Below are 19004 nucleotides of genomic sequence, written 5' to 3'. Positions count from 1 at the left end.
ACAACAAAATAAGACAAGAAAACTAATGTGCTGATTAAGAGGAACCTGAGAGCTGGTGGCTACCAAGCTGAGTCCGGTGTTAGGTAATCTTTGGTGTTGCTCCCAGCTCTCTGATCCTAGGTTAGACTAAGTGGGTGAGTTAAGTGATTCACTTAAGTGAATGTTGATGACCAGCTATCATCAAAGTACTTCACACCACAGAAAACTTTATGTTCTTTCTTCGTTTTCTCTCTTGATTGTATGGAAATTTTAAAACATTTAAGATGACTCAGAAGACAGATATGAAAATTTTCTTATTTTAAAAATGTTGGAAAAGTACTGTGAAACATTTCTTACTCATCTCTTAACAGTTGAATCTACTAATTTTGAGCTCTACAGCTAGGGAGGAAAGCTAAAATATCAAAGTGAAATCTTTATTAAGTGTATTTATTCACAGCTGTCACTTACCAATGGATTTGAAAATTATTTATATATTATTTGCATGTCTAAGATTAAGGCCTTTCATTTGGTATTTGCAATGGCTCCTATCAAATGAGCGCTAGGATTTAGAGAATTAAACCAAAAGGATTGTTTTGTTTTGAGAAATTTTTTCCAGATGATTAAAAATGTCAGTTTTGTCGTATTACAGGAAGGATGTGAAATACCACTTGAATTCAGCTCTTCGTTTCTACCCCTGACACCTGAAAGAAAAGTAAACAGAGATGAAAATACCTGAAAACCAACAATTGGGGGCGCTACAGATGTCCTTACTGCAACACATGTACTATTAATAACAGAGTTAGAGGGTGACAAGGACTTTGGGATATCTTAAGAAAAAAGTAAAAAACAAACAAAAACCCATAAAAATAAAATACAAAGAATAAATTTTAACCATAATGGGTGATAGAATTTTCATATAAATCCATGAACATAATATTTTGTAGTAATATATTTTGAAACTACTTATATTCATCATCTTTTCAAGGCCTGATGCACATGTCAGACTAACTAAAGCCTTTCATTTGTTCAACAAATACTGCTGATAAAAAAAAATCACATAGGGTGAACGAATTACCTAATATTACTGTATCTTTTTAAGAAAGATACAGTCAACATTACCGTATCTTTAAAAATCAGTTATATGTATGGCATTGTGGAATAGGAAATTAAAGCCTGTGTGTAATCTCAAAGCAATTTTCTACACAGAAAATCTTGAGTGTTGCTACATTAGACAAGTAGATTTTTTTTACATGTTTGAGAAAAATGAACCTAAATGAAAGCCAAAGTTTTGCTAATTAAGGCATTAAAAGTTACTGTACTGCAAGGTATCTTTTCCTATTCTTGCTCACCAGTTTCATTATTTACCAGTATGTGTATTAAATGTTCAGCAACTAAAAGCAATAAAGTAAAATTTTTGTCATTCAAATTTCCTTTTGCATAGTTTCATGTCTGTGTAGCCTGTCATCCAACATTTCAGACAAACTTATTGTGTAAAAATTTTAGAATCACATTAGAATGATCAAAAGCATGAGAAGAAGAGTAATTTGTAACTGCACTGTCAAGGTTTGCTGTTATTGAATGCTCAATTTCCGAATATCCTATGATAAATCCTCATTACCAGAAAGGCCTGTGCATGAACCTCTTCATTTTCAAGAACTTACTCCCTGGTAAATAGCAACATTTTGATGATTAAAAACTTCTCAATGGAGACCCCTGTTTTGAGCTATGACAAAAAGTTTGCATTGGCATACCACTCCCATTAATGTCAGCTGTAAGTAAAGGATCTTTATCATCATTATTATTCAGCCAACATGATTAGGTGACAAAAATGAATAAAAATAAAAACTGGAAAGAGAAAAGCATAACGATTTTTGTTTACTAATGTTATATGATTGTTTATATAGGTAACTCAAGAGACTAAAGTAAAAACTGTTAGAAATAAAGAATTACAAGTTAATATATGGAAGCTAATGACTTTTATGCAAACCAAAAGAAAAAAGCTAAGAATAAGTAAAATATACAGGAAATTAGAAAGATTTTATGCAGAATATTAAAACACTAGTAAGGAATCTTTAAAAAGATATATAAAATGCCATAAGGTACTCTTATTCCGGACAAGACAAAGTTATTAATTTTCCCTAATTTAAGCTGTACATTTGGTGTAGTCCCATAAAAATACAAATATGACTTATTTTAGAACCAGGTAAACTGGCTCTAGGATTGAAATGAGAAGCAAGCAAATGTAAGATGCAGGGAAAGTCTAAAACAATAAGTAAATAAAATGAGATGTAATTTTTTATCAGATGGTAAATATATTTTATAAGTGAAAACATTGTGAAATGTGGCACTGATAAATGACTACAACAGTGTCTGGCATATTTAATACATATATGTTGAATAAATTAGCGGTTAAGTCCATGAAATTAGAAAAAAAAATACAAATTGGAGCCAGGCATGGTGGCTTGTGACTATAACCATTGGGGTTACCCTGGGAGACTGAGGCAGGACCCCTGTAAGTTTGAGAGCCTCGGTAAGATCTTGGCTCAAAAATAAAGTTTTAATGGGGCAGGGGTACTGGGTATGAAGCTCAGTTCAAAGACCCTGGGTTCCCCCCCCCGCCTCTCTCTGTCTCTCTCTCATTCTCTCTCCTTTTCTCTCTGTGTTTAATTTAAGATAGGGACTCACTATATAGCACAGCCTGGCCTTGAACTCACAGTGATCCTTCTGCCTCAGCCTCCTGAGTGCTGGAATTACAGGCGTGTATTTCCCCACCCCACTTTCTCTCTTTCATTTAGATCCCTCCAGGTGCTCTTCAACTTCTCTCCCAGCTTTACTCTTCTCCACAGCACTTATCGCCATTGGATGCACTATATATATTTCACTGCTTGGTGGGGCTTTGTCTCTCCTTTCTGCACCCCTCTGTTAGAATATTAATTTTCACAAATACATATTTTGTGTATGTTCTCTACGCCTGTATCTGCACCACCTTTTGAGTGCCTGGCACATGGTAGACACTGAATAAAAACTTGTCAAATTAATGAATAAAAAAATGAATCAATACAGAAAACATTCAAAAATTTATGCTTAGAGTGAAATAGTATTCTATTGTGTTAAAAATGATGGAAAAATTCATATAAATATGTATTGTATCAGTCTGTATTCTCTAGAGGAATGAAATAAATAAAATATATGTACAATTATAGAAGGGAGTTTATTAAAAGTCAGATTCCAAGATCAGAGGCAGAAGAGTCCACAATGGTCACCTGCATACTGCAGATGCTGCTCAGCCCAAGAAGCTGGAAGCCTCAGAACAAGAGAAATCAACGATGCAGCATCAGTCCAAAGTCAAAGGCCTGAAGTTCACTCTAGCCACTGTTGCAAGTCTCCATTGTAAGGCTGAAGAAATGAGAGACTGATGTCCAAGGGCAGTGGTGAAGATTGGAGCTCTTCCAAAATGGGGACACTTCTTTCTTCTTTCTCCTTTTTTTTGGGTACTGGGAATCAAACTCAGGACCTTGTGCTTGCCAGGCAGGTGCTTATGCCACTGAGCCATATCCCCAGCCCCCTTCTTTCTCTTTTTATGCCACCCAGGCAGCAAGACTATTGGTGGGTGCATCCACATCTGGGCGGGTCTTCCCCCTCAGTTTGTCAGTCATTCACAAACACACACCCAGAGCTGTGCTTCACTAATCTGGCAGGTGGGTCTTATTCAAGTCAAGTTGACACATCACAGTTAATGGTCACAGTCCACCCCTTGTCCACTGACAATTAGACACATCTCCTTAAACCATAATGTGCTAATTTCCTCCTGGGAATAAAAGGCAAAAAATTTGGAGGCAGGGAGGTGATGCTTACTGTTTCCCTGACATTCCATAACTTAAATATTATAATGTTATAATACTTAAGTATTTATATTGTCAACATTATGTCAAAAAGAAAGAAAACAAAGACATTTGCTTAATATATGTGTATGTGTACACAAGTATATTAATAAAATAGGAAAGAAATACTCATGAGAATTACAATCTCGTTTCTATAGGTGGTCATAGCTAGTATTTATAATTACCTTCTTGTACTACCCATTCTGTACTCCTGTGGCCTTCAACAAGCACCTCAGCAGATCTTGGTTTTTTTTTTTTTTAACCTGGTGTGGTGCCCTATACCTTTATTCCTGAAGTTCTGGGCCATTTATCATCTTGCCTGGATTGGGTTGTTGTCATTTCCCATGGACCTTAACAAGAGGTCATGGTAATACAAGAAGACACCTTAAGGGATTTCCTGCACTCCAAACATGTTCATTCTTACCTCCACTGTGGAGTACTAGTCTGACTTTCCCTTGGTAGTCCATACCAATCATCCTAACTGTGTGCCATTTGGAAAATATTTATACACAGAGCACTTTCCCTACACCAGACACTGTGATACAGTGACACAGACTCATTAAGGAAACCAAACTGTGTTTTTTTTTTCAGTCTAGTGATTCTGAGTCTTTTTCTGATTATGAAGTCCTAACATTTTGATGAAATCCAAACAAATTTCATAAAATAACATGCAGATACTGAGTGGTTTACAGTTTGTTTTTGCATGGAAAATTAATTCCCTCAATACATAATCTAACAACGGGCTCTAAAATCAGACATATATGTACTAAAATACTCAGAATTATCACATACTAGCTGTATAATACTGAAGAGGTTAGGTAATCTCTTCATGCCTTTTTCTGATCTGTGGGAAGAAAGTAATATTAATTCTGCTTTCATGGAATTATTTAAAAGGTTGAAATATGCACTATATGAAATGGTTAGCACAGTGCCAGCTTGTAGTAGGCAAATAAAATCCAACCACAGTAATTATACAAAACATTGTTTACTCATTTAAATTAAATCCAAGTATGTCAATATAATAAAAGTGAAATTTAATTTTGCTCAATAGTAAAATAGCAGTGAAAGATTGCTTTTTATCTGAATAAGAATTTGTGTTATTATCTATGGCATCCAGTTGACTTCATCTTTTTTTTTTTTTTTTATTGTAGGGAATGCAGAAGAGCATGGGCTCATATATATCAATACTCCAAGATGGGGCTGAATTCATCATTATCACGTATAACAATGGACTCATTTTGGCGAGGTATATGTCTTTGAAGCTTTTTTTGGAAGCCAAAAAGGATGATGAATTTAAGTTTAATTTGAGTAGAAGTAATACTCAAGAGAATTCTGTGGTGGTTTTAGGTATTGAAGACTTTTGATTGCAGAGAAACTAAGAGTCAGTAGGCTTCCAATCAGGGAAAGCCCTTCTTCCACATCTGAAATTTTATATCATCTCCACTTTTTGAAGGGGTGCCGGAGCTGTGAGTTAGCGCGGTTTATTTTAGCAACATTCATAATGGTCTGTGTACGATCTTTGATGCAAAGAATTACCTTAGTCTCATGATCAAAACTATCTACAGTGTACCAAATCTGCATGAGTTCCCAAATTTTTCTGAGCAGACCTTTCCCTGCCCCCATCCCCCCATAGGATTCAGTCACAAACTTTAAGATTTGTTAGTTCAAAAGTCAGTGGGATAACTGCAATAGGGAAAACTTTCTATTCTCATCCTTCTTCTGGAGAAAATTTCTTGAAAAACCTGAAGTCCAGACTGAGCTCTGATAGAGCTGATGACGGTCGCCAGCAGAAGACAGACTCCTTTCACAATTGCTGGCATAGCCCAATTCCTCTTGATGGTGAGAGTAATGAGTCATGCCAATGCATGGACTGCCTTCAGGAAAGCAGCCAAACAGGTGTGTTAATAGGCTTTGTGGGTGCTTCATTTGTGTAGATGTCCCATCTTGACAAAGACACTTTTCCACCATTTGGAAGATGACAGTGGTTTGTGAAGTTTCCAAAGGGAGTTTAGAAAAATTGGAATACTACTTCAGTGGCACTGGCATCGCCGTATAACTGAATAATGCTACGAGTTGGTTAAAATGGGAGCCAGGCAGTTTTGTTCAGCTGTGTGCTTGTGGAAGTAAAGAGGCTCAAGGAGCCAAGTGGGAGATGTCTGCAGATATTAGAAGAAAGACCAGTAATTCTAAAAGGGATGGTGCCTTTTGAAGTTAGCCTGGCTTCAGTTTTCTTCTTTTGCTCCAAGCCACAAACCATGTCAAATATTTCCAGGGTACATGGCTTCACGATGTTCTCTCTAATTATGTGGAGATTTTTGCTTGTCAAAAAAAAAAAAAAAAAGAAAGATTTTAAGGTTGCCTCATGACAAGCTGGGACAAGTTCCATTTTGTTAAAGTTCCAGCCTTTTAAAATCAAACTATTCTTATGGAAAGACTTATATAAATACAGGTATTTTCCTTTAAAAATTACTTTAAATACTGGTAGATTTCAAACACAGAAAAATACAGAAGATGAAGTAACAAATATTTCATGTACTTCTACTCATGTTAAAACTTTGTAACATTTACTTTAGTTTTTTTATATTTAAACAAAACGTAAAATAGAAACATTGCAGCTCCTAATCTTTTTCCTTTCATCTGTCTTGAGAAGTGCTAATAATCTGAATCTCATGTATTTCTACAATACTTATATTGTAAAACTGATATTAAAGTATAATAAGGTATTATGATAAAGTATATTACTTTACATAATATATGCATTATTATGTGGACATTTTAGAAATTTATTTATTCAATTTTATATTTACTTTTGAAACAAGGTCTTGCTATGTAGTTCAAGCTGGACTTGAACTTGCTGTCCCACCCAGGCTGGGAGCCTGAGGCCAGAGGACTGCAATTTCACCTGGGCAACTTAGGGTCAATCTAGTGACCTGGCAAGACTCTGTCTCAAAATAAAAATTTAAAAAGGCTGGGCATGTGGCTCAGTGCAAAGTCCATGGGTTCCATCCCAGTAACAGAAAAAAAAAAGTCTAAGTTCAAAGTCTTATCTGAGACTCAAGACAAACTCAGCAGTGAGCTCTTGTAAAAAACAAAAGAAGTTAAATACCTCCAAGATGTAAGGGTAGGGATGGAATGGGATAAACATTCCTATTCCATAAGTGAGAAAAAAGATAGAAAGGAAGAATTGGCTCTAAACAAGATCAAAGCCCAGCAGGGAAGACATTAAATTCTAAAGCTCCAAATCCAATATCCTGGGCACCCTGCAACTAAGGGGTGGGCCCCTAAACTCTTGAGCAGCCCTGCTTCTATGGCTTTTCTGGTTGCTGCCACATGGTAGCTCTCTCTCAGGCTACACACTGATGCAGGTAGCTTTCCAAGACTGGCATGGCACACGGCTGGCCTTTTCACCTTTTGGGGTTCCCACTTTAGCTCCACTCCCACAGCTCCATAAGACAGTGCCCCACTGAGTGCTCTCTGGCAGTTCCAACTGAGCAGAGAACTTCTGCCTGGACTCCCAGGCTTACCTTGGAAATCTCAGTGGAAGCCGCCACGATTCCACAGTCCTTGCGCTATGCACACCTGATGAACACTCCATAGATGCTGAAAATTTGCTACTGGCACAAGCTGCACCTAGACTTGTCTGAACCACAGCTGCAGTCATGCAGTGCTCTGCAGTGTGAACACAGGCAAAGAAACCCCAATGCGTCCCTGGGTCAGATGATAGTATTTTGAGATGACTGTTCTTGTTATAAGAATTGAGTATGTTTCAAAATGGCTGCAGCTAGGATAACGGTTTAGTTTTGTGGGTAAGGAGAAGAGATAAATCAAGGAAGTTTCTGCTTGAACAACTGGATGGACGGTGAGACCATTTATCAAGATGGGAAAAAATGAGAAAGGAATGGGGTGAGGCAAATGGAGAAGCGGATGGAGAGTTTTGTTTGGCAAAAGTATATTAGAAAGGATACGAGCCATCCACACGGAGATGTCAAATGGGCAAATGCAGAGCGAGAGTCTGGAATTTAGGGAAGAAAATGTTACTTTGAGACATAAATTTGGCAGTGATTTTTAAGACTGTGGGATTCCATGGAATCGTCTTGGGAGAGAGTATTGCCTGAGAAAAAAGAGGGCCAAAGACTATGTCCTGGGAAGACCTCAGCTTTTAGAGGTTAAACAGAAGAGGAGTGGGTAAAGGTGGCTGAGGCTGGAGGACAAAAAGAAAATATTTTTGGTAATTAAAATGATACGAATGAAGAGTTAAAGAAGGAAGGGGTCATTGCTTGCGCCAGATAATGCAGACAGGCTAAGTAAGATTTTTTTTAGGACGGTATAAACACTGCTTTTTTTTTTTTAACATGAAACTTGGTGATAATTCTAACAAGCACTGGGAGTGATTAGTGGAGTGGGGGCATCTAAAGACCATTTGGAAATTATTAGAGGAAAAAAAAGGCAAAGTGCAAGTAGCAACAGTGGCTAAAGATAATTCTTCCAAGAATTTTGACAGTGAACATGAACTAAAAAAACACAACACTGACCAGATTAGATTCTGGAGTCAAGGGAAGTTTATGTCTTTGAGAGCGTGGTAGCCAGAAAATGGTCCCCAAAGACTTCTATTGGCTAATTCCTGAAATTTGTGAATACACTGTTATCCTGCAAAGGGGAATTAAAGTTGACAATCAATTGACCTTGAAACGGGAGATTACTTTTGATTATGCAGGAGGTCCCAACAATCTTTAAAATGACTTAGGAAGCCAGAGCATGCCTGTAATTCCAGGACTTTGCGAGGCTGAGGCAAGAGGATTGAAAATTAGAGCACAGTCTGGACAGTTTAGTCACTTAGGGAGACCCTGTCTTTAACTATAAAGGCAGCAAGAAGGCTCTATGTTGACTCCCGTTACTGTAAAAAGAAAAAAAATGTCAGAGGGAGGCAACAGAGAATCATAGGGAGATGTGGCTTTGGAGAAGACATAAGAGTATTGCTTGCTTTGAAGATGAATGACGACTACCAGCCAGGGAATGCAGGTGGTTTCTAGAGGTGAAAGAGAGAAGAAATGGAAGAAAGAAAGAAGGGGGCAGGGAGACAGAGACAGAGTTTTCTCCCCTAACCCTTCCGAACTCTTCTGGTAAGGGAATGCAGCCCGCTGGCCTCTTGATTTTAGCCCAGTGAGTCCAGTGTGGGCCTTCTCTCCTACAGAAATGGGAGATGGTAAAGTTATATTGCTATAAAATTTGTTATGAGAACAAATGGAAAGCTAACACAGAGGGAACTAGAGATCACTTATGTGCTTAAGGAAATGACTAGTAGAGAAGAAATTGATTATGCATGAAAGACAGGCATAATGGTAGGAGCAAAGCACTTGGAAGAGAAGAGACAGAATAGGGCTGTGCTTGAGAGAGGCAGAGGGGAACCATCTTAAAAGGGCAAACAGGTGCAGGAGGATAGGCAGAGCTGTCTTGGGAAGACGAGGATCTCTGCTCTGACACTGGAACAAACAATCACGGAGGCTTAAGGGAGGATGTGAACCAGTTATTTTGGGACACAGGAAAGTAGGCTTACGAGGATTGTGGACAGTGTGCCCAACACAGTAGACTGTGGTCGCACATTTAAAATAGGGTTAGAAAGCATGCCGCACTTTCACAAACTAACCTTATTGATCACGTATATACAGAGAGGATGCTAATAATAATAATCTTCAGAATTGAGGCTGAGTAAGAAAGTTTGGACATGAAAAGCAGTGATAGGTAATGAAAAATTGGTAGGATCCATGTAAAGAATGGTCAGAGTAGGGGGTAGTACAGTAAGCTTTCTACCGGCGGGTAGAGGTCAAGGTTGGAAAACAGGATGCTCAGAACAGATTCAGGAGGTGCATTTACAAGGGATGACCAAGTCAAGAGACTAACTTTGGGAATGCATGACTGGGGAGGGGTAAAGAGAAAAAAAATTATTATAAGAGGCCAAGGACCTCGGATGCCAGAACATCGGATAAATTATCTTTTAGATGTTATCACTACAGGGTAAACATAAATAGGAGCAGAGGATAAGACTCACCAGCTAGGAGCTCCGTGGTAAGTAATAGTGACAGGAAAATGGGCTGATGACAGAAACAAGGAGGCTGCTTCTCATGGGAGATGCTACAGTTCAATGGCATTAAAGCCAGCCTTTGGGAGACTTGCCAATCATCAGATATGTAAAATAAAGATAGTTCTGTTCTCCTTGATATCTAGTCAAAAGGAAAGTTCTCTCTTATGAGGAATACATTTGATAATATTTAATGGGTAAAATTATGACTGCCCAATATTTATATTTGGTTTTCCTTTTTGTTGGGAATAGTATGAAATAGAACCTCGCAGAGTTCAGATATTTTTCAGTTTTTTTTCCCTGATTCTGAAGAGCTCCTTTAACTTTTGGGTCCCATTGCTATGAAGAGTCACTGAAAATGTCATAATACTGTAGTTTAGAGGAAAAAAAGTCATGTAATGGGGAAAATGCCTCCTCTCAACACAGATCTGTCAGTCTACATAGAAGAATTACAAAGTGTTAAACATCTGATTATAGAGGACGCTGAAGACATGCTCAGAAGTAAAGCAAATAATAGAGCACTTGGAAGACATCTGGAATTTGAGTTAATGGAAACGTGTAAGCTGGATTGGTCACAAAGTCAAACTACTGAAGTAAATGCAAAATTAGAAAAATCCTCACCAAATGTAGAGCAAAAGGCAGAAGTCAGGATAAGAAGAGAGGGCAAAAAAGATATCTCTCTTTGTAGCTGAGTAATACTCCATTGTATAAATATACCGCATCTTTTTTATCCATTCTTCAGTGCATGGGCATTTGGGTAGTTTACAAGATTTTGCCATGACAAATTGTGCTGCTATAAACATGGGTGCACCCATATCACTGTGGTACGATATTTTTAACACTTCTGGGAAAATACCCAGAAGGGGAATAGCTGGGTTAAATGGGACCTCTAATCTTAATTTTTTGAGGAATCTCCAGACTGATTTCCAAAGTGATTGCACCAGTCTACATTACCACCAAGAGTGCAGAAGTGTTCGTTTTCCCCCGCAACCCTTCTAGCATTAGTTGTTAGTTGATTTCTTGATTAAAGCAATTCTTAGTGGGGTGAGATGAAACCTCAGTTTTGTTTTTTTTTTTGTCTTTTTTGAGACAGGGTCTCGCTATGCATTTCAGGCTGGCCTTGAGCTCACTTTGTAACCCAGGCTGGTCTTGAACTTGCAATGATCCTCCTGTCTCTGCCTCCCAAGTGCTGGGATTACAGCCATGTGCCTGGCACAGTGTTGTTTTAATTTGCATCTCTCGAATGACCAATGATGTAGAGCATTTTTTCATGTATTTATTTGCCATTTGTAGTTCTTCATCTGAGAAGTGTATATTCATCTCAGATGTCCATTTTTGGACTAGGTCTTTGAATTCAGGGGTCTGATTTTTTTCAATTCTTTGTATGTTCTAGATACAAGTCCTTTGTCTGAGGGACAGTGAGCTATAATGTTTTCCCACTCTGTGGGTTGTATTTTCATCTTATTGGTGATTTCTTTTGCTGTACAAAAGCTTTGTCATAGGATGAGATCCCAGTTGTTGAGTCTTTGAAGTGTTTCCCGTGTAGTCTGGGTATTGTTCATGAAGTCTGTGCCTACTCCTAGGCTTTTGTAGGTAAATGGATGCAACTAGAGACCATACTCATAAGTAAAATAAATCAGACCCGCATATGTAAATACCGTATTGTCTTCCTAGTATAAGAACCTAAAAGAGTAGATAAAATCTGAAAGGTACAATAGATATTGTGAAAGGGAAAGAAACTGCTCAAAAGGAAAGAAACAACTGGGATAAGGGAAAAGAGAAAAGAAAGAAGGAAGGAAAAAATAGATATATACACACAAGATAGCTAAGATAATTGTACTACTAATTTCTATTGGTTTATTGAAAAGAACAGTTAATGTCTAATTGTTTGATCAATCTCGCATACCTATATCTGATAATCTGTACTTTGAAGATAACAACATGTAATACAACAACCATTGCTAATTTCCTATCATCTTGTTCAGAAATTCTTTATCATTTTTATTGTCTTTGTATTGTTTTGTTTTTGTCTTTGTTTTTGTTATTTTGTTTTTGTTCTTTTCTCTTTAAAATAAAAGAGAGAGAGAGACACCTAGAAGGCCAGGGGATACAATCTATACCTAATAGGAACTCCTGAAACAGAGAACAAAGCAAATAAAGCTGAAGCAGTAATTAAGGAACTAATTGAAGAAAATTTTTCAGCATCAACAAATAAAGTAGGCCTATCAATAGAAAAGGCTCACAGGATACTTTTACAATTTAATAAAAAGAATGCCGCACCTATACTCTCCTGGTGACTTTTTTAAATTTCAAGGATAAAGGAAAAATTTTAAGGTATCCAGACAAAGACAGCAGATTATATATAGAGAGGAAAATCTGACCTTGGATTTTTCTCTTATAATTGTAAGTGCCAGAAGACATTGGAATAATTTCTGCAGAATTTTAAGGGAAAATAATTTTGAACCAAGAAGTATATACTTTGCCAAGTTATCACTTCTGTATGAAAGCAAATGGAAGACTTTCTCAGATATCCAGGGGTTAAGAAAGTATATCAACCAAGAATCTTCTCTGAAAATGTTGCTGAATGATTTACCGCAGCAAGCAGAACATGAATTAAAAATAACTAAAGAGTAGGGAGATAATTGCACAAAAGAACTGATGGTAAGCATTAAAACTAGCTAAGAAGAAGAAAGCCTAAAATTATTACATATAGGGCAATAAAACTAGATGCAAAAATAGCTTTGTAAGCTAGATGTAAAAATTTCAGTTTATGTAGTTTCAAACTGTCAAAGAGCATGTAAAATATTCAATTCAAATACTCTTATATTTTTGCCATGTTGGATTAAAGATAAAGATGCATGTTGTTAAGTCAAATGTATATAAAATAAAAGTACTTTGTCATTGCGGACAGGACTGTACAATATTTTCCATGTTAGTCTAACAAATATGGAAAATAGTACAGTTTTATTTCTCTTAGGTTTAATTATAGAGAAAAAAAACTTAGCAAGTTTGTCCGTAATGTTAAGACTGAGGGTATAAGAAGAACATTTCTAAAATACTGGTTGGAGGGAAGTAGATAAAACATTTTTCAATATACTGAATAGAGAAAAATGATGGTTACTGCATTGTATAGTAGTTCATATAAGCCAATTTATTGTTGAGTGAACAGTGGGATATACACATACCAAGCTTTTGGAATTAAATGGAAGTGAAAGACCAAGAAAAAGCAGCAAAGGAAAAATAGCAAGGAAACTTTAAAATTAGTATAAAAGAGATGGACAGAAGTTATCATGTTCATGAACTGATTAAATTCCCAATTAATAATATCCAAATTGAGTCAAAAATCAATCTCTGGCCTGGGATATTCATGTTTATGTAAAACAAAGGTTAAAAGAGTTTTAAGGTGATAGAAACTCTTCAGGTCACAGAAGTAGTAAGATTTTTATTAGGCGGAAATAAGGATATTACAAGATATTTTGCATAAGAGTTAATGTAAACTAGATCTAAAATAACATGGCATTCACATGTAGGATCAATTTTCAGTATCTTGATGTGGTTGGTAGTTTTATTGTTGTAAACCAGTATCTGATACATTTATTTTGTAATGTACATCTGAAATTAGTCCATTTTATGTACTTAAACTTCATTTGAGCAATTTTTCAATTACAGATTACATGTAGCCAAAAAACCTATCAGTTTTTCTGCTTACTATATATTAAATACTGGATACATCTGCACGGGAAGTAACATACTTTATGCATCATTAAATAATAAAATCAACAATAAAGTAAGTATGAAACAGTATTATAGAACTATGTTAGAAATTAAATCATGTCATAAATTAATTCATAATTTTTAAAGTTTTATAATATTTATAGTATTTGTCATTTTGATTAAATTAACAGTTACAAAAAATTTCTTGCTCATTCTAAATATTCTTTTTCTTAAAGAAAGGCCACCAAATATAAACTTTAGACACCATTAAACCCAAGCCTTCCCTAGTTAGATGAAATCTGGCTTAAGATTACCTGCAGGCATTAGAAAAAAGGAAAATTTACTAGTTACATAACATATAGTTAAAGAAAACATATGGTTAAAGAAAACAAAAATAGTTGGAAAAGAAAAATACATCTACATGCAACATAGATGGTAGAATTTTCCCTAGTTTTTTCTTAAATAATGAGAACATTATGTAATGTAATGGGGCCACATCTTTAAAATCAATCTACAGAAGAGTAAACATTTTGTAAAGTTCTTTCTTACCGTGTTAATCATTATGTGCTTATGACGTAATTCAGTGAGAAGGGAAATAAGACGTAGAGGTCTCTACTGATCTTCCATTACAAAGCAGATTATAACATATCTTGGAAATCTGCAAAGCAGATGACTTGTACTTCCTATTAAATATGATGGATTAAAAATTTTTTTTGTGTGATTCTGGAGATTGAACCCAAGGCCTTTACACTGAGTTATATGCAAAGCCCTATTTATCTATTTATTTTGAGATGAGATATCCCTAAATTCCTAAATTGCTGGTGCTGGCTGGGCTCAAACTTGTGATCCTCCTGTCCCAGTATCCCAGAGTCCTGGAATTACAGATGTCTGCCACTGGTTTAACACATTTTTAACCTCTACTCTCTCAAGTAACTTCACTAAAACAAAAGCAAAATGATAAACCACTAACAACAAAGAAAGAAAATAAGGACAAAACTTTTGAAGGTGAAAGACAGAAAGCTGATAGGTTAGCAGAAAAGACAAAGGTGAATTCTAACAACCTAACAGAGGACAAAGTCAATAAGAAGTCATCCTCTGTGCTGCAGACCCTTGATGAATGGTTCAATATTGGAAGCAGCAGCATACAGTTCTGCAAAAGCAAGAGACGGGGTGAAAACAGAAAGATGAGTTGTAAATCAGCACAGGGAACACTGACGTTCTGTAGTCTTTTCTGCGGGGCTCAACAGCAAGGAAGCTGATTCTTGTGATTCTGGGAGTGGACTGGAAGTTCAGATGCTATAGATACTGAATCATAAATGCCCTGAATTTCAGAACACCAGCCATACGGAACATAGAGTTTGAACAACAACTTGCATGTTGAGTAACGACACTCCACCCATCTGCTTTCCTTACTGGACACCTGCAATAGTTGGTAACTAGCAACACAGGCAGAAACTACGTTTTCTCACGGAAACTGATCCAGCTGAAATAGAAATGCCATAGATGTTGACATATGACACACGCCTCCACAAAATCCCTGCATCCCAACAAGCCCCAGAAATGACAGCTGTCCACCAGCAGCCATACCCTTTCACAGGAGAGCTCCCAGTCAGCTTTCTGAAGCTGCAGTCATAAATACAAGGGAACGGAAGGCTGATGAGCAAGGCTCTGACGTGAGACGAAGATTAAAACAAACAAAAGAAAGAGGAGAGCCAGAGGCAAGAAACAGTGCAGGGTCAGCGGGAGAAGCTTTAAAGAATCTTACATCTTTAAAATTTAAGGGGAGAGAAAAGATGCTGATTACACGACATCAGAACAGGATGCTATGGAAAAGAAACATTCAGAGAAGAAAAGGATCTCAGAAAAAACAGTGGTGGAAACAAAAACTCAATAGGAAAGGTGCATACAAAGTACAGGAAATGTACATGAAAGCAGAGGAATATGCCGAAGTGGTGGAAAACAGGAGAAAAAGGATTACAAACCTATTAAGAGGACTCCTAGCAGTTTAATACCTACTTACCAGAAGTTCCAGAAAGAGAGAAGGGATAAAGTGAAAAGAAAGAGTTATTGAAAAAACAGGATAAGGAAATTTCTGCATGCAAGGGCAGGCAGCAGATTAAAAGGGTCCACTGAAAACCTAACATAATCATCAAAAATGTTCCAGTTAGAGCATCTCTTCCGGGTATTTCAGAAAATCTTCAGAAAAACTCTCAGGGAGAAAATAAAAAGAATCAGAATGCCATGAACCACATCCATAAAAACAGGAAGATAATATATTGATACTTTCAAATTATGAAGTAAAACGATTTCCAACCTAGGGTCCTATGCCCTAATTATTAATCAGCTGAAAGATAAAACATTTTCTAATATTCAAAGTCTCTAAGAAGGTGTTATTTACACTATCTCCAAAGTATACTGGAGGTACTCCACTAACAAAGGGTGAGAATCAAGACAGACGAACAGAGAATTTAGGAGGTGGTTTGCACAGAAAATGACTCCAAGATGTTAGGAAAGTACAATCCCAGGACGACCACAAAGGAACAGGCCTTCACATCAATCCAGGCTGAAGCAGGGGGGCTCCAGGACATAGGTAGCTAAGAAAAGGAAAACTAGATTGGATAGATTACCCAATGTGATACACTGCATTGAGAAGGGCAAATTTGGGTATAAATTTATGAGTCACATATAGAAAAATACACTGATTGAAAAAAAAAGAGGCCCGTTTTAAACAAAAGAAAGGGTGCTGGGCGTGATGGTGTGCACCTGTAATCCTAGCACTTAGGAGACTGAGGCAAGAAGACTGCTGAGAATTTGAGGCCAGTTGGGTTACAAAGTGAGTTCAAGGACAGCCTGAATTGCATGGTAAAACCCTCTCTCAAAGAGACAAAAAAAAGAAAAAAAAAATTCTGTCTGAATGCAAGAAAAGGAAGGAGATAGTTGAAAAACAAGGAAAAAGTTACTTAAAAACCCCTGGAATAGGTAGTCATAGTATACCACACGACCCTGCCATTGTACATTATTGGACAGAACAGTATTATTAATCCCATATGTTCCAGAAATACTTGTATGGATGTCAAAGTGACTATTTCCCAATACACTATTAATTATTTCAACACATATAAATGGGGTGTTTTGCATCATAGTTAATCCACTATTTGGAAAACATTAATGAAGACAATATTTACAGTGAGTTTCACTGAAATTTTACTATTAGGGGCAACGTAAGTCACTAAAATGACTAATTTTAGGCCAACTCAGAGGTTCTCAACTGCCTCCCCGTGAAACATTTGGCAATGTTTCAAGGAGGATGGCTCCTACTGGCATCAGCTGCAAATCAATGATGCCACAACGGACAGGGCAAACCTCAAACCAAAGACCTATCCAGCCACCAGTGCCACCTGTGCTGAGATTGGGAAACCAAGGGCCCGGTCTTTGAGAATTATTTCATCAGAACGCCACACATAAAGATTGAGGATATGCAAACATCTTGCAATTTAGGCTGCAACTGACTCAGCCAAAATCCTGGCACAATGACGACAGCAGTCTGGCTGTGAACTGTATCTTTGGGAGTACTGAGAAAGGTAAAGACAAAGGTTATAATAAGTGATAACAATAATAAAACACAGCGCTTTGTACCTCAGTAATCTCTTTCATCCATGGTTCCTAGGGCACTTTATAGACTAATAATAACTACTCTGTTGCTCATATACTACCTTTTATCTGGTGACTTGGGCATTTTCATGACGCTTTCACAATGTAGCAAGTATTATTATCCCCATTTTATACGTAAGTAAACAGAGGTACAACAGTTAAGCAACTTGCCCAAAGCCACACAAGTCAGTAGCAGCCAACATCCCTGACTCAGAGTCGATTAATACTAAGAAAACTGGTCTAAGAGATGCAATGATAAATTTATGTTCCGTAAGTGTTATCTTGGTTCATTCAAGATCCATCCTTTCCAGGTTAATATTTTTAATCTTTTTGTTTTTTTTCCTCTTCTCTCCTCTTTTTGTTTTGTTTTTTGGTGCTGGGAATCAAACTCAGGTCCTTGGTTTGCCAGGCAGGTGCTTGTGCCGCTGAGCTGTATCCCCAGCTCCTCCCTAGACTCCTTCCAGAGACTCAGATAACTGTGATAAATTATGGACAGAAGCGGGTATATTCAGTGCGTTCCTTGAACCTTCACATTGTACACGCATTGTCAAATGTATACACCCGCTTAAAATATATGCCACTATTGCTGATTTTCACAGCAGACAGCTGCTGAGTTTGAGGATTCAAGCATATTCTCAGGATCTCTCAGCTCCCTGACCTGTTTGTATCCAGGTTGACTATATTCTCTTTCCACTATATCCTGCAGCCTCTCCCACAAAAAAACCCTCTAAGTTACAAAACGCGCCAATGGGAATACATTTAGCACTCAACCCTCCCTCCACCTCTCCTTAAAACTCAGAACACAATGCTTCCATAATTGAGAAATTTCGGGTGGTGCACTCAGGTTGGTGCCAGCAGGGCAAATGGTCACTCGGCCTCTAAAACCTATCCCTAAAGGAAGTCTCTGATTTTCCAAGGAATCTCCCGAGCTTTCTCCCGGGTACCCACCCTGCACGCCGAGAGGCAGGCCGAAGACGAGTTGCCCGCCCTTCTCTCACGGCAGTGACTCACGTGTCCCTTTCCCAGTCCCACAGCGGGCACCCACGGACGGCTCCCCTACCGTTTGCCACCTGGGCAAAACAGGCCTGGGCAGCGGGAGGGAAGGCTTCTGCTGGGTCAGAGTGTGACTCAGGGCTCTCCCACTGCTCACAAAATGGAGACCTGGCACCTGTAGCCTGCGACAGCGATGCGCCTGACACTACTTGGGTATGGGGAGGTGCCGCGCAGCTGCGGCCGGAAATCGCGGCCGCTGCGGACGGGCGGCTGAGGAGCACGGAGAGCAGGCACCACCGCCGCTCCGGGGCAGCGCGGCCGCCGCGGACCCCCGCGAAGAGGAGGGGGCGAGGCTGCGTCAGCAGGACCCGAGCCGCCGGTGCAGTCAGCTCGCCCACGCAGCCCTGAGCAGCCTGACACCCAGGCGCGAACTCTCGCCCATTCCCGGGCAACTTCGGTCCCTCCTACCGCGAGCCCTCCCCGGGCGCGACCCCGCGGAGGGCGGCGTGTCGGCGCTCCCCGCCCGCGCGCCGTCCCGCCCGCCAGCCGGTCCCTCTCGAGAGCACGCGGAGCTCTCCCTCGAGTAACGCGGTCTGTACCTCCGAGGGAGGGAGACGCGCGAGGCGGAAAGCGAGCGGGCAGGCGGGGACAGCCGCTCGCGCCCGCACTCGGGGCGCCGGAGCCGGGGAGTGTGCGGTCCCGGGGAGGGC

At 38.6% G+C, this 19004-nt stretch overlaps 1 protein-coding gene and 1 long non-coding RNA gene across 2 annotated transcripts; one reads left to right on the top strand and one right to left on the bottom strand.

Moving 5' to 3' along the window:
• Positions 1-3171: 3171 nt before the first annotated feature.
• On the bottom strand, positions 3172-10659 carry LOC102019563. Its single transcript, XR_259388.2, has 2 exons — positions 7385-10659; positions 3172-6178 (listed from the first exon to the last, which is right to left on the bottom strand). It is a non-coding gene; the product is annotated as an uncharacterized LOC102019563 (long non-coding RNA).
• Positions 10660-14220: 3561 nt separating this feature from the next.
• On the top strand, positions 14221-19004 carry LOC106149692 (basic salivary proline-rich protein 2-like; the record flags this gene model as incomplete). Its single annotated transcript, XM_013519456.1, is given in 3 exon segments — positions 14221-14225; positions 18219-18517; positions 18573-19004. Coding segments are annotated over 3 exon segments (736 nt in total), but the record flags the coding sequence as incomplete, so codon positions are not given.

The sequence above is a fragment of the Chinchilla lanigera genome, unplaced genomic scaffold, assembly GCF_000276665.1.
Source record: "Chinchilla lanigera isolate Chin_1 unplaced genomic scaffold, ChiLan1.0 scaffold00004, whole genome shotgun sequence".
Classification (NCBI taxonomy): Eukaryota; Metazoa; Chordata; class Mammalia; order Rodentia; family Chinchillidae; genus Chinchilla; species Chinchilla lanigera.
Note: the sequence above shows the minus strand (reverse complement) of the source record. Positions and strands in the feature narration are given on the sequence as shown.